Source organism: Rhinoderma darwinii, chromosome 2, assembly GCF_050947455.1.
Source record: "Rhinoderma darwinii isolate aRhiDar2 chromosome 2, aRhiDar2.hap1, whole genome shotgun sequence".
Classification (NCBI taxonomy): Eukaryota; Metazoa; Chordata; class Amphibia; order Anura; family Rhinodermatidae; genus Rhinoderma; species Rhinoderma darwinii.
In genome coordinates this window covers 351,024,827-351,041,924 of record NC_134688.1, presented here as the reverse complement: position 1 = coordinate 351,041,924, position 17,098 = coordinate 351,024,827, and the positions used below count along the sequence as shown (strand labels likewise).

The 17,098-nt window shown below is 39.5% G+C and overlaps 1 protein-coding gene across 3 annotated transcripts in view; it reads right to left on the bottom strand.

Annotated features, from left to right (window-relative positions):
* Positions 1-2,443: 2,443 nt before the first annotated feature.
* Positions 2,444-17,098, bottom strand: part of GUCA1A (guanylate cyclase activator 1A) — a 28,131-nt gene continuing 13,476 nt past the window's right edge. For all 3 annotated transcript variants that reach the window (XM_075850692.1, XM_075850693.1, XM_075850694.1), the window contains 5 exons: positions 13,092-13,173; positions 9,586-9,979; positions 5,311-5,460; positions 5,098-5,188; positions 2,444-4,336 (listed from right to left, as the gene is read on the bottom strand). In XM_075850692.1, coding sequence (XP_075706807.1) covers positions 4,158-4,336; positions 5,098-5,188; positions 5,311-5,460; positions 9,586-9,783 — 618 coding nt within the window. In that variant the 5' untranslated portion in view covers positions 9,784-9,979; positions 13,092-13,173 and the 3' untranslated portion in view covers positions 2,444-4,157. The remainder of the gene's footprint in view (positions 4,337-5,097; positions 5,189-5,310; positions 5,461-9,585; positions 9,980-13,091; positions 13,174-17,098) is intronic.

Genomic DNA, 17,098 nt, shown 5'->3' with positions numbered 1-17,098 from the left:
TGTGTGGCATTACCTACAGGGGGCTGTGTGGCATTACCTACAGAGGGCAGTGTGGCATTACCTACAGGGGGCTGTGTGCCACTACCTACAAGGGGCTGTGTGGCAGAACCTACAGAGGGTTGTGTGCCACTACCTACAGGGGCTTTATGGCACAACCTACAGGGGGATGTGTGGTATTACAGGGGGCTGTGTGGCATTACCAACAGGGGGCTGGTGGCACTACCTACAGGGGGCTGTGTGGCACTACCTACAGGGGGCAGTGTGGCACTACCTACAGGGGGCTGTGACAGTATCTACAGAGGGTAGTGTGTGGCATTATCTACAGAGGGAAGTGTGTGGCAACAATTTACAAATGAAATTCATCCGATTTTAAAACGGACAGGGAAAAAAACGGATGCAAAACGGATGCAAACCGGCCGGGAAAAACGGCCCAAAATGGCCGATTTAATCGTCCGACACTCGGACCCTGTCGTGTGAATAAGGCCTAAGTCAACCTCCCGAGCAACGCCGGGTATAAAAGCTAGTGACTCTTATTTTGCACACAATCCTCCTATGCTGCTGCTACCCCCTGTGCCCGTACAGAGAAATAGTATGCCCCTTTGTGCAACATCCCAGTACTACTGCCCCCAAAGTAATAATCACCTCTGTGCCTCCTAAATTAATAATACCTCCTGCAGTCTGCTGAGACAGACTGTGGGGAGTGCAATTGCCCGCTGTTATTCTTTATATGGATTGTCTCATGACAAGTCTTCATGAACAAAGTGTCTATGTTGCTAATATATCCAAATTGAAAGTTTTTTTTCTTAGTTTTTATTTAAAAATAACTTTCAGTGACGCTTCCAGATCCTTATATGATCCCAGTTGGTTGGTGAGCAATCACTCATTCTTCCTACATCAGCACAGCAACCACAGCTTGTGCTTCTACAACAGCTTGACAGGCACTATTTTACAACACCCTTAAATACATTTTTTTAATAAAAATGTCTATCAGTGGGTTTTATGCAACTTTATAATGAATTTTTATTAAAAATTATTTTAACTTTTTGTGATACAGCTGCTTTGTATCCTGTATACAGAGCAGCTGTATCTTAGGGTATTTGCACACGGTAGCAGGCTTTTACGTCTGAAAAGACAGACTGTTTTCAGGAGAAAACAGCTGCCTCGTTTCAGACGTAAATGCTCCTCCTCGCATTTTGCGAGGCTTCTCTGACAGCCGTAAATTTTGAGCTGTGCTTTATTGAGTTCAATGAAGAACGGCTCAAATTACGTCTGAAAGAAGTGTCCTGCACTTCTTTTGACGAGGCTGTACTTTTACGCGTCGTCGTTTGACAGCTGTCAAACGACGACGCGTAAATGACAGGTTGTCTGCACAGTACGTCGGCAAACCCATTCAGATGAATGGGCAGATGTTTGCCGACGTATTGTATCCCTATTTTCAGCCGTAAAACGAGCCATAAAACGCCTCGTTTACGTCTGAAAATAGGTCGTGTGAACCCAGCCTTACGCTGAATCCTGTACCCGTCAGGTCTGCGGGATCCACCTATTATCCATCACATCTAAGTTCATAACTTAGATGTGATATATTGCAGGTGGGTTGTGCGTGTCAGAGCCACTGAACCCGTCAGTTCCGCGGGACTGACGGATTCTGGTCATAGCGAATGATACAGCTGCTCTGTATACAGGATAAAAAACAGCTGTATCTCAAAAAGTTATAATAATTTTTAATAAAAACTAATTTTAAAGTTGCATAAAACACACTGACTGACGTTTTTATTTTTTTTAAAAATCACTTTCGCAGGTTTACAACTTTAATATCTAAATGACATGTTAGCAAAGTCTGTAGTAAAGAGAAGACATAATGAAATAAACATTAAAAATGGGAAACATTTCTCTGCTGATTTGGTAACTCAACTTGAAAAGTTCATTTTTCCTACTTTAGAATAATATAGAGCGCTTCATACAAGCGGAGTATAGACATTGAACCATTAAAGAATGCTGCGAGATTTCAGCTCTGAAGACTATAGAATTGTGAATGCAGTTCTGGAGTACAATAAAGACTGTAACTCAGAATCAAACAAGATTTGTGATGCAATATATTTACAAAGTGACTCAACTCCTTGTGGAGATTAATTTTATGTAAAGGCTAAAATTGTGTTCAACGGTGATCATACAGTAACTTCAAGTAGGTCACTTTTTTGTATTACTTTTATTGAGTGTTTTGGATCTTACTAGCTTAGTTGACTATGATTACGATTCATACCAAAGTTTGTTCCCTTGTCAATCACATGATCTATCAAATATAGTTTATTTGTATTTAACATCTGATTAAAATGTGTTGTAGTGATGAGCACATGTACGTTTTATTATATGGTCGTAGAGCCACTTTTATCACCTTTTTTACATTCTATTAAAAAATAATCAAATATATGAGAAAATGTAGATTTATTGTTTGTACAGGACAGTTAAATTTTTCAGAACAGACAATACAACCCAACTGTCAATAGTACAAAATATAAATACAAAAATGGTCAGTCATAAAGCTGAAAATACGTTGGTACCTAAAAAAAAAAAAATCAGTGTAATATATTATTGCAATGGATATCCATGAACAGAGAAAACCCATTTGCTTTCTGTAATTCCGCCTTATAAACAGCTCATATCATAAGTATCGGGATTGCAACCTTAAATAAAATCCACATATAGCTTTATTATAGCTGGATATTTTATGTTTATAACCAAGAGCAAATTGAGATTATATTCTGTTTAATTATCAGATATCGTACTATCTGGGTAAATAATTGAGTCTTTCCATAATGATAATGATGCTTGGTTGGTAACGTTGAAACTGCAATCGCCAGCACCTAAAAGACTTTTATACACAGTTGTTCTCCTAAACATTTTGGCCCGAAATCTTGCTTTCATGTACAATGCCGTGACCCATTGTTAATGAGCCCTAAAACCGTTACTAATATATTGTGGTGAGCTATAACGACACCACAAAAAAAAACCTGAAGATCATCTGCACCGTAAATCTTCACTGTAGCTTCCGAAACGTAAAGGGTTTTCATATGATTTTAAGAACATTTCAAAAAATTCTATAATGTAAGTAAAAAACTAATAGTAACGACACACGTAAATAAAAATGACAGAGTATAAATTTTGTTTAATAGTGTGGGTAGACTCTACAATTCGTTCTGTCATGAGGAACTGGCCACAATATCTCTGTGTACGGGTAGTTTTACATTAATGTATTATGTCTTTATCTAGAAGTTGCACATTTGGAGCCAAGGATGGGATCAAATATTGTCTTGTGAGATACGGAAAAACCTTCCCCAAATAAGGCTTTAGGCCTCCTTCACTCAGGGTTTTTGTCTGGCATGTAAAAATGGCAGCATTTTTTTTAAATGCCTATGCATTTATTTTAGTCCTATAGAGAGGCATATGTGCAGATGCCCATGCTGTACATGTCTACCCCTGTATATAACTATAGAACCCCTAATATGCACAAAGAACAGAACAAATGGAAAAAGATGACTATAGCCCCACATCTAATGACATATTTCACAGTCTTATACTACATGACACTAAAATATAAATATATATATCTTATAACAGTGCATGTATTACACATATCACCAATACCTACAAGGTATATAACATACTTTATGTGGTGCCATCCACTGTAGATTTATCGAGAAATCCTGCCACCCATTCTGCGATAACCTCCCTGAGGAAGACACTGTTACCCCTTTTTTTTAAAGCACCTGCCAGTAGAACCGTAACCATGCCCAGGTCACATACAGACATAAATAATATGGTGACGGTTGGTTAAGCAAAATATGATCACAACATGCACTACAAAATATTATACAGTTTCCTTGCACTGCTAGAAGTGTTGTACCATACTTGTATTGACTTAGATCGGCAATCCCTCTATAGCATAGGTCATGAAATGAATTCTAAACCCTTTATGTAATTTCTGGATTTAAATAAAGGTTGTGTAGACCTGTGTACCCTCTGTACAGTACCAAGCCATTTGAAGATGGCACCTGTCCTGGTGCAGGTAGTTTGAAATAATCCATTCTGGGCATATCATAGGCAAAGTTCACAAAAAAGGAATACAAAATAATAGAAGCACAGACATTATTTCTTCTGACTCAGGGAACTGAGTCTTCAGTTGTGATTTCTTTAAGTGGTCGTTCTGTCATGTCCATCCTTTTACCATCATTCTGAATCATATGGATAATGTGTTTCAGGTCTAAACTGCGGGTCAGCACATCCAAGAGCATCTCATCCTTCTGTACTCCTTCCATAAATTCTTCCAAAGATAGTTCACCTAGAAAAAACATAGGTACAATGTAAAAAAAAAATACATTTTGCATCTTTAAAATCTTGAGGTCCTAAAGGGGTTGACACGGCAGCAAGTGTTCAATTCTCTTGCAGCGCCTCCACAGGGGAAATGAAGCAATTCACTGTTTCCTTTGAAATCAATAGGCTGTTCATGTGATGCAACAACAGGCTGGGTCCTCCAGTGTTATAGCCTCACTTTGTAGCCTCTTACTGCTCTGGCTAAGAGTGGATGGTCTTAAGCGGTGGACTCCCAGCTATTAACTCAGAATTCTTTAAAGGGGCAATTGAAAATGGACTTTCTATACCAGACTACTTCTATAAATTCAATACAAATAAATTAACTTTAATATAGAAGATTAACCCCCAAACTCAACAGTTAAAATCTCTGCTCGTTCACAGTTGCAAAAAATAAATATGTGCAAATGTTTATTTAAAATTAATTTGGATACATTTTGTTTTTAATGTCAGATTTTTTTGTATGTTTTTCAACATGTTTACTTGTATTTTTACTGCTACTCCTTATTGAAATGTGCTGCATGATATGTTTGTGCTATATAAATACCACTTACTACTACTAATATTTGTATTAGTAATCTGTATTAGTGCGACCTCTAGTGGAATGTCCTGGTAGGTACAAGTTATACTAAAGCAGCTCGATAGTCTTATTAGGCAGCAAGCATATTACCAGATAGGTCAAAGTACCTTATGTAAGTGCAGTTTAAGAAAAAAAAAATGTAGATTACTCACCGTCGCCATTAATGTCAATTTTGTCAAAAACCATATCTGTGAATTCCTCTGCAGTCATCTCATCAGTACACCGGTTAATAGCCCTGATAGCCTGAAAAAAAAACAACAGTGGATTTGGTTGATATTTGGAGACTTCAACTGAAAAATGTGTATTTGGCATAGTTGAACTATAATTTATACAATTTACAGGTCTGATGTATTAGATTGGCTCACCTTTATAATATTGAGAAGTTCTCCTCTGTCAATGCAGCCATTTCCATCCACATCATAGAGTTTAAAGTACCACCGCAGCTTTTGCTCCACTTTGCCTTTCAGCACTAAGCTCAAAGCAGCAACATACTCCATAAAATCCATATAACCATCCTAAAAAAAAAAGAAGAACATTTGGTATATATATCCAATATTATATATATATATATATATATATATATATATTTATAGATCTTTCTATCTATCTACAAATGATAGGAGAGATGGCTGCACACTCTCTTCATCCATTCTCCGCCTGGATCCTGTGGATATGCCAGAAATGTTTCAGTTGGGAATACCACTTTAATAGATTTAGGCCTCATTTACACGAGCGTAATATACGCGCGTGCGACGCGCGTGCTTTTCACGCGTGTCGTACTCACCTATATTACTCTATGGGGCAGTGCAGACGATGCGTGAATTTTGCGCTGCGCGAGTGCATGGCGTAAAACTCACGACATGTTCTATAATCGTGCGTTTTTCGCGCATCACGCACCCATTGAAGTCAATGGGTGCGTGAAAACCACGCATGCCGCACAGAAGCACTTCCGTGCGAACTGCGTGATTCGCGCAAGAGCTGTCAAACTGAATGTAAACAGAAAAGCACCACGTGATTTTCTGTTTACAAACATCCGAACGGAGTGTCTTAGACATGAGCGAACCGAACTTTACCGGGTTCGGCCGAACTCGTTTTGACCGAACCCGGCAGGAGACAGTCACTGTGCAGGGTGCTGAAAGAGTTAAACTGGTTCAGCACCCTGGACAGTGACTTCCGATTCCAATATACTTGAACGTGTCAAAAAAAAAAAAAAGTTCTGACTTACCGATAACTCCCGGCTTCTTCCTCCAGTCTGACCTCCCGGGATGACAATTCAGTCCAAGTGACAGCTGCAGCCAATCACGAGCCAAGCACAGGCTGCAGCGGTCACATGGACTGCCGCGTCATCCAGGGAGGTGGGGCCAGATGTCAAGAGAGGCGCGTCACCAAGGGCGCGTCACCAAGGACGCGTCACCAAGGCAACGGCCGGGAAGTTCTCGGTAAGTACGAACCTCTTTTTTTTTGAACAGGTTACGCGATATGGTGATCGGAATGCACTGTCGAGGGTGCTGAAAGAGTTACTGCCGATCAGTTAACTCTTTCAGCACCATGGACAGTGACTGACGTCGACTAGCCTCATCTCTATGATGGCGGCTGCGCGAAAATCACGCAGCCGCGCATCATACACTGATGACACACGGAGCTGTCAAGTGCCTTTTGCGCACACAAAACGCTGCATTTTTTGCGCGCGCAAAACGCACACACTCGTGTAAGTGAGGCCTTAGTGCGCTAATACAAATAGTATACTTAAAGAAGACGTATCAGCTCTCCTGTTTTAGTAAATACTTGTATCCTCCATTAAATAACAATTCTGGAGCATCTTTTCTTAGAATTCTGCGTTGTGCTGCTCCTCTGTTATTCCTCTGAGAAATTTAACAATAAATTGACAACTTTGTGTTACGTTAGAGGTTTGTTGCTACACAGTCTGACACTGTCCAATGAGTACTGAATGTGCAAGACTGTGTGGAGACACACCCCATTAACAAGGGGTATGGTAACACCAAGTTGTCAATTTATACATACATTTCTAGGTGGAATAACAGAGGAAGGGCACAATACAGAGTTCTTAGAAAAGATGTTCCTGAATTGTTATTTCACGGAAGTTACAAGTATTTACTGAAAGAGACATGTCTGGAGGGGTGACATGTCCTCTTTAATATATTTAAAACTCTCATATGAAGTACATATGTGTACATAGAACAAATGTATTTCAAGTGTGTATGCTTCTTCTTAAGGGGTGGTATGAAATTAAAATAACGTTTTGTTCCAGAAACAGTGCCACTCTTGTCTATGTGTGGTATTGCAGCCAACCTCTTTCACTTAAATACTATACAAAGAGTATCACTATTTTTGGAAGAAAGCAATGATGTTTTTCTAAACTCATACAACCTTTAATATTCTTGAAAATCTTGTCTCCCTCTCCCCAGTAAAATAAACATGTATACGTGACTGAGCCAAAGCAGCATGTTAATAGGGAGGCTGGGAGATATAGCTGTTGGCCGAAAAAGCATTTAAACTACAGCTATTTTACGTTTAAAGCCAACATTAGCCTTTTTGTGGCTCTGCCGTTTAAAACATATTTTAGGAGACTACACATACAGAAATTCTTCAATATAGTTCCGTTATTGTAAATGCTACTTTTATGGTCAGGAGTGATTCAATACTAGATCAAGTCAGAAGTGGGAATTTAATACATGTCTTGTAAAACTGTCAGCAGAATGCAGGCTGCTGGGATGCCGCAGGAAAATTGATTTCAGTGCCTCTTGCCCAGCGCTGTTATTGCATCACTCTTCCTCATTCCAGCCTTTAGCATTTTTTACCTCTCCATTGAAGTGGTGAAAAATGCTAAATCGGTGGAGGTCCAACCGCTGGCACCCCCACTGATCACCATAACTGGAATACCCCTTTAAGGGAGTTATAATGGAGTCTGTTTGGTACATTACTGTATACACAATTCTTTATAGTCATAGATAAACCCACCCATTACCATTCTGCAAAGGATCATGTATCTATGAAAATGAAGAATCAGGTTCAAGGAATATTAGTAATATTGCCAGAGCCCCAGCCCTGCTACCAACCCAAGAAGACAGTTTAAAAAGAGAATAAGGCAGCTGCATTAACTGTCAAGCTTTTTGCTAAAGTATTGCTCACATATTAACAGAGTTTTATGGATCATTCAAATATGTTTCTGTGGTGGTCAGATAGTCTTGGGACATTGTGTGAAACCAGGAAGGCATGTGATGGCGGGGTGATAAAGGTTGGTGCGGAAATGCCCTGTAAAAGAACAATTCTGCACCATGGACACCCTTAACCTGGCTTAGTTTCATATCAAGTCATTAAGTTCTATGTGAATGATTCACTATCGCAAACTGTTAAAAGACCACAAGGTGGAACCATTTTGTGATCAAGGAGAATTTTTTCTTCAAAGGGGCAGAAAACGGCAACATACAGTAGAACAGACATTCAACAACAGGCATTCAATATGGCCATTACTCTCAACTACCACGACTAAGACTCTAAATATAATGGCACATTTTTTAGATTTGCTGAAACATTCTAATAAAGTATCAAGATAGCGCCAAAATAACACTAATAAGACATACAGCGGCATAATACATAGGTTCTGTTTGGATTCATACAAAGGTATTATGGAAGCATTTTCCCCTAGAAGCATATCTTTAAGGGAAGAATACCTCACTAATTTAATGCTAAAGAATATACTCCATGTTGACATGACTGCATGAGGCCTTGCTAATATTTTTACGAGTAAATTGAGTTTTTAGATTTACACTATCACTCAACGTGACATGTTCCCATATACAGCAGTTTGAGATTACAGTGCTGCAAAATAGTATTTTCTTGCTGCATAGAAGTAAAGAATTCAGTACAGAGCAGTTTTTCTGTAGCATAGCAATAAACATAGCAAAATACCATAAAGAGGATATTACATACCATAAAGAATGTGTTTACCTGGTATGAAATGTATATTGCTTTACAGTTTAAGTTTTTTTATTGTATATCTACTGTGTGTAAAAGGTACAGAGTAAAGTTGGACACTAACATAATATTTTAAATGGTGGACCGCAGACTTTGGTGGGATACGCTGACAATCTAATGTCTACAGTGGTCTGAAGACAATCCCTTCAAGTTTGCTGTCAGGTAACGCAAATAACCACACCAGTTTTTATCTGTCAGATGTTTTTCCCCTGTGATAAGTGGGACCAGAGATGCCTGGCAGGTACTTATCTCCATCCTCTGTTGACATAATATATGCTTTCGGCCTAGTGCAACGAGCTTGGTAATGGGGCTGAACAATTATTTGCCGTCAATATCTAATGTCTACGCTTGACTATAGTTTTTTTTTACAAACTAATGCATTGTAATTTAAAAACATTTTGGGCATTCGGAAACTTTTTGACTTTACACTTTGCTTAAATTTAAATAATTGTACCATGTCGATGAAAAACAGAGGGCTTCCAATTTTATATATTCATTCCCTGTTACCAATGGGGCTTACAATCTACACACACACACACACACACACGCACACACGCACACACACACACGTACACACACACATTTTTGTACATCATGAAATAAACAACAGTGTAGTGTATCAGTAGAAGGTATAAACAAGTTACCTTGTTAAAGTCAAATGTGTTGAACATTTGTTCAATATATTGGTTGGATGCTGGACTAAGGTTCTTGAGCCCAAAAAACTGCTTGAATTCATGTTGGGTCAACTGACCAGATGGACACTCCGTCATAAACTTTTTATACCATCGGTGGATTTCTGTAGCACTTAGCTCTTCTACTGCTTTTCCATCCATATTCCCCATTTTGAGCACTTAAGGTCTTGATATTTTTATCCGTGTAGAAAATGTGGCTCGCAAAAATACAAAAGTGTCTTCAGCAAAAATTCAATTGTCCTGTTTTATCCAGTCATCAGGATAAATTGTCTTAAAATCCTTTAAACAGTCTTCCAGAAATAAGGTCCCACGTCTTCAAGGAGTCCAGTGTGTGATCTTCAAAAGTCTAAATGAAAAGACATTCAAAAATTCACTTAACGGACCATACTATTCCACCGCTGGCCAATCACAGAGTTCCTCGGTGGGGAAACTCCTCGTGTCTCTGCAGGTGGAAATGTGAAAGAGTGGAAAAAGAAACATCCCCCTCCATTCAATAAGCTATCTGTAGAGATTAAGAAGAAACAAGATTACAGAAGGGGGTGGTTTAGGATGCCCCTGAAAGGATTTGTAATCTTCTAATCGCAGATCTGGCTCTGACGTTGGTAATGACCGATCAGTGCTCTAACAATAGCACCAAAAATAAAATGACTGCTGCTTCATTTCCTTTGCATGTAATCGCTATAACATTAGTACATCTTAATGGCTATTAATGAGCAAGTAAGGTCTGAGGTTGAGGAATTGATAAGGCCCTGATGGGTCGCCCCACAGATTACAGTTAGGGGTAACAATAGCAGGACACTCTTATCAGCTAATGATATCATGTATGTTTATTTCAATAGGAAGAGGGGAATAAGTGTGCCAGACACTGATGGAAGGAGCTTATCTCCCTTCGGAACAAAAGATCGGGCATGCAGAAATCAAACATTCCTGATCTTTCTTTTCCCCAACATCTGCTGTTGCCGGAGAGTCTGGTGGCCCGCATACACATAAGATCGTCAGACGATTCTGCCGAAACTGGCGGGTTCAGCCGAGTTTCGTCTAATGAAATGAAAGCACAAGACAATTTCAGACTTTTCATTTATGCAAATATCAAGAATTGCATTTTGATTTATTCCGTGAATCAATCAATCATGCAAAGTTATTATGTATAAGATTCCTATTGCTATGTCAGTTTAACTCTAGGTTACTGTATTAGCTTCTATAAATATTTATCTGGCATTCTGGCGTGCAATATATAATTAAAGGATAACTTTAATTTAATATTTGCGTGGGATTTAATGTGCTATTCCAAACCCATTCAATATATATATATATATATATATACATACATATATATATATATATATATATATATATATATGTATATATATATATATATATATATATATATATATATATATATATATATATATATACCATAGAGCAAAGTAACGGCACCAGGATTTCAGGGTAGATGAAATAGGGTGGATTTATTCACCTCAAGTGAGCAACGTTTCAGTTCGTCACAGAACCTTTCTCAAGCTATATATATATTGGGCTAAAGGAGTGTACATTGCCTTGTAATTTACCAATAATATCGTTGCCTTTTGAATCTTTGACGTGTACGATATACTGTAGGTTGAAGAGCAGCGGTTTACTAATCTGACTACTCTCATATATAAAAATATAGATAATAAAAACAGATTACATGTAAGGCCTCTTCTCATCTTAGGTATACAATTTTCACTTTGGAGGAGTAGCAATAACAACATTTCTGAAAGGTAAAGTACAAAACAACTGTGCGATTCTCTTACCTACAATTCAGGAAAGTGCCCTTGTGATGAAATCAAGGGGGTTGTAATTATCGCTCATGGGTGATTTAGTGCGCATTATAGAACCGAGAAATCAACCTGCTGTTGGCAATAGTATTTTAAGAATATACAGATTCTCGCTTCATCAAAACTGTCAATTGCAATGTCACGGTTTCCAATTTGCATTCTGTTGACCTTTTATACACTATTTGGACTAAAGTATTGAGACACACCACTTAATCATTGAATTCAGGTGTTTCATTCAGTCCCATTGCCACAGGTTTATAAAATCTAGCACCTAGTCATGCAGTCGCCTTTACAAACATTTGTGAAAGAATGGGTCGTTCTAAAGATCTCACTGAATTGTATTGTAATAGGATGAGACCGTTGCAACAATTCAGTTTGTGAAATTTCTTCCCCCTAGATATTCCATGATCTACTGTGAGTGGTATTATTGAAAGTTGAAGCGTTTAGGAACTAAAGCAACTCAGTTATGAAGTGGCAGACCACGTAAAATTACAGAGCAGGGTCACCGAGTGCTGAGAAGCATAGTGCATAAAAGAGCTCCAAACCTCCTCTGGCATTAACATCAGCACAAAAACTGTGTGCCGGGAGCTTCATGGCATGGGTTTCCATGGTCGAGCAGATGCATGCAACACCAGGCAAAATGCCAAACGTCCAATGGAGTGGTGTAAAGCACACCGTCACTGGACTATGGAGCAGTAGAAATATGTTCTGTGGAGTGACTAATCACCCATCTCTATCTGTTAGTCTGATGGATGAGTCTGGGTTTTGCAAATGCTAGGAGAATGTTACCTGTCTGCATTGTGCCAACTGTAAAGTTTGGTGGAGGAGGGATAATGCTATGGGGTTGTTTTTCAGGTGTTGGCCTAGGCCCCTTAGTTCCAGTGAAGTGAAACGTTAATGATTCAGCATATAAAGATATTTTGGACAGTTGTATGCTTCCAACTTTGTAGGAGCAGTTTGGGGAAGGCCCTTTTCTGTTCCAGCATGACTATGCCCCAGTGAACAAAGCAGGGTCCATAAAGGCATGGTTGGGTAAGTGTGGAAGAACTTGACTGTGGAGCGATAAATCACGCTTCTCTATCTGGCAGCCTGATGGATGAGTCTTGGGTTTCCCAAATCTAAGGAGAACGTTACCTTCCTGACTACATTGTGGGCATTGCAAGCCAGGCCCTCTCATCAGTGTCTGACCTCACAAATGCTCTTCTGGATGAAGGAGCAAACTTTCCCACAGACAAAAATCTTGTAGAAAACCTTCCCAGAAGAGTGGAGGCTGTTTTAGCTGCAAATAAAAGAAGGGGGGGGGGGGGCAACTACATAATAATCCCTATGGATTTAGAATGGGATGTCATAAAATCTCCTGTAGGTGTAATATGTAGGTGTCCCATTACTTTTGTCCATATAGTGCATATTCCCATACTAACAATTTTTCTTATTATTTTGCTCTGATGTATTTTATTCACATACATGTGCGTGTATTATATTTGCTATTACTTCGAAAGCCATCACTATGATAGGCGAATAAAAAGCAGTTTACATGTAAGAGGATTAACAGTGTGATCCAAGGGTCAGCAAGCTCTTCACCAGATTGCATAGGTATTTTAATCCTGTTGAACCTTGATTCCCTTGACTGATCATTTATACCTTAAGTGGACTTTTCATCTATATAAGTCCTGATTCAAACAGGATTTTCTTCTGTCGTTGTTGCCTTAGCTGGACATCCACTCTAAAAAAAATCAACAAAAAGCATGTATAGTCATGTGAAAAAGTACACATGGACTGATGGATGGGTCGGGTCACATGAGGTTGTTTTTGTTTTGTTTTTTAAATATATGTGAACATATCAATATTTGATTTTCATTCAAACAGTATATAAAGATAAAAAAATTAATTGGGGAAAAAACAAAAAAAAACAAAGACAAAATGATCTGCATAAAATCTGTAGACTCAAAATGATAGGACATTTTTTATTAAGACTATTTACAATATTGCTTTATTTTTCATGTTTGATGCATTGGAACAATAATAGTAAAAAATGGTAACAAAGGTGGACCTCACCTTTAAAGTGAATGTTCTCTTTCAAACATTTTGTTTTTAAGTCCAAAATCTTTGTAGGCATTAAAATTCCCCATAAGCTCTGCTTCCTTTCATATGGCCATAGAGTTAGTTAGAATGTTGAACATTCACTTTAATTTGTTTCCAGCAGTGAAGTGCGTAAGCTATACAACAGAATTCAAAGGATTTTGGGGAGAGCTTCTGCCTCTCTCTTGCTAAAAACATCTGAGACTCTGCATTCAAAGGTTATTCTAGTTTTAGCAAAAAAAAAGTTATTGTTTTTAAAATGAAAAGTTATAAAAATTTTCCAAGATAATTTTAATTCCTCATGATTTTTAAGACCTCCACTTGCTGTTATTTAATAGGAACATCATTGTTCACTTCCAGGGAATAAAAATCTGTCCTGGTCATGTGATTTACACTCAGGTGCACTGCTCGTTACAAGACACGGCTCTGATTACTGGAACTGCAACGACATCACATGATTGTGGCAAGCAAAGATTTTAAATACCATGAGAAATTGATACAGAAAGTATATTGGAATTCAGCTTAGGGGGTCTAGTCTAGGGTCTGCATTAGTTAAGGGGGTCTATGGTCAATATTACTTTGGAGCAGCGTATCCCAAACTGTGGGTCACGATCCCCTGGTGGTTCGTGTGAAGACTTCCGGGGGGTCGTGAGCCACTGATGTCCTGGTTTTAAACTTATCTGCCTCCTCAGGAGGCAGATACAGTTGGATGCAATGCTGAAGCAAGGAGCTGACGACTCCTTGATCCAGCATTCACTTTGCTGTGAGCGGCTTGGAGCAGACAGGCGCAGTGTAGGGTCACCAAGCTATACTGTGTGGGGGCCACTAAGGGTGTCATTATATTTTGTGGGAGGCCCACTGGGTTGGGGAACACTCAAATGTGTTTCACCCTCCTGTGTTAAACCCCTAACTATGCCTCTGATGGCCACTGATGGATGGGTCGGGTCACATGACCCACCATCAGTGGCGATAGTTGCGCCTCAGCGACGCAAATCAACAGGATACCTTGAGCCTGCCCCGTCCCCTGCCTGCACAATTATCATTGTTTTCAATGTTGCAGGGACTTATTTTTCGAATGGAGCTAAATACAGGCATCTAACTACAAATGATATTGACATACATCAGACGAAATGGAGCTAAGTACGGTAGTGGGGGGTCCCAAACAAAATTCTTGGCCAAAAGTGGGTCCCGGCCTCAGAAAGTTTGGGAACCACTGCTTTATAGCATAGGTCCCCAACTTGTTCTACTTGCGATCGACATTTAAATATAACTCGTGATGGTTAGCCACATGGTCTATTAAAAGGGAAGTAGTCTATTAAAAATATGACTGAGTCACATGAATCTTACACTAGTATTAACTATCAGTTATGTGGTTTCTTAAAGCTTCAGTAAAATTATGACAACCCTGGTTTCACTTGATCACAATAGTATTTATAGCTGCCACCAGCTGAGGAGCCACATGTAGTGGGCCTGAGAGCCACATGTGGGTCTTGAAACACTGGTTGGGAAACACTGCCTTAGGGGGGTCTGTATTTGTTTAGGTAGTCTGGTTTGGAGTCTGTATTTGTAATGGCAGCATTACTTACCCGCCAACGGCTGCAACCGCAGGCCTCTCAGCTCTTGCCGGCGTCTTCCTCCTCTGAGACGCCGGCACACAAGACTGTCCTCGGCTGCTGTGGTAGGGTGCCAGCGCGCACACCAGTATTAACCTCCCTATCCAATCCCTACTCACAACCCTGTATATAAAGGACCCTGCCCTCTTCCTCCTTACCTGAGCGTTGTTGTTGTCTTCCCATCTTAGTTTAAGCATATGGTCCCTTAGTTGTATCCTGTTCCCAGTGTTCCCGTATCCTGCTTCCTGTATCCTGTAACTGTGTTTGTTCCTGAATGAGGTCTAGTATTAGAGTTGTCTTCTGCCACGTCTAGTGTAATCTGCCACGTCCAGTGTCATCTGCCACGACCAGTGTCATCTGCCACACTAAGCATCATGTGTGCCACGAATCATCTGTTCTAAAGTGTCTGCTACATCTTGTGGCCGTCTGGACTCTCATACAGGTACTCTTGTGCTAGACTTTCTATTGACTGTTATTTGGCCAGCTGCCACTCCACTACGGTGGATCGTCCTAGTGGGTCCACATACCCCAGAATCGTGACAGTATTTGCTTAGGGGGTATGTTATTTATTTACTTATACATTTGCACAAGTGAAATACTTTGCGAACTAAAAACAGGGTTGGACTGGATTGCAGAAACGGTTTGTAGTTAAATCCCGCTCAGTCATTGGCAGGCTTATCGGTCACACCCCATTTCTCTTCACCCTACTGAACAGCTCCAGTGAAGTCTGCAGGACATAGCAACTCAGCAGTTAAACACTCTGCCTGCTGCCGCTATCCTCTTGTATATCACAAGCATTTGTCAGATGAGTAGGGAACCTGTTAATAAAAATTTGAGTCCAATCCCTGACTAAGAGAATAGAGGACATAACGTTATTGGGATAGAAAGGTAGAATGTTAGTAAATTAATAAAAGTTAATGGGGTTTGTCCTTTAAATACTATAACATTGTCCAGCAGCATGCCGAAAGACAAACAATCAGCTCTACAGCCTCCCAACCGAAAAATAGCCAGACAAGGATGGCCATGAAATTACAAGCAAGGGTGCTTTGTCTGCTTGGATTATGATGTTTTTTTTTAAGGGTATTGAAATGCCACCTCTAAATACCATTCACATTTGTGTGCAGGTATGATACTGTCTGTCGCCTTCATAATAAATGGAAGGAAGATCGTCATACAACATGGTAATTGCTTACCAGTACAGAACATAATATATAGATGATAATGTAGCTAACAGATGACAGTGAAAGGCACAAGCTTTATTTAGGCCGGAAATTTGTTTCATTCCTCTATGGATGTCATCTTGTTGGGCTGATAACTCAACTAACATTTTGTAGCGAACTTTAAGTTGATTTTTAACACGTTAAATACACAGTGGCAAGAAAATGTAACTTTTTTTAATGGTTTTTAATGGCTTAAAGGTTACCTGTAAGAATAAAAAACTTTTTTATATGTGTTCCTTTTGACATAATAAAAAAACTTTTCAATATATTGTATTTACCTTACTGTAAGCGTTAGTCTGCTATGCTGTTGCCTTCTTCCCTGTCTTGCTGATCCTCCATCTCTTCTACTTCGGCAGTCCCCGCTCGTTGTCAATTGGAATCTGAAGCCAGCAACATCGGACGCTGGCTACGGAGTCTATGAAGAACAGAGGCTGAGGGGGCGGCACCATGTTGACGTGCGCGCTCCCGAGCATCCTCACTTTTGGCCCTATTCACGGCACTGTTCCTGAAATCACTGTTTATATATGGATAGTGATGTCCGGAGCAGAGCTGAAGTTCCAGGCAGAGCACTAGTAGAGGCTCTGCTCCAGTACTCTGGCTCTATGGAAGCCTCTAACATCGCTCCATTGAACCAAGCTCAGTACATAAATACAACACCAGAACCAAGCTCAGTACATATATACAACACCAGAACAAAGCTCATTACATATATACAACACCAGAACAAAGCTCAGTA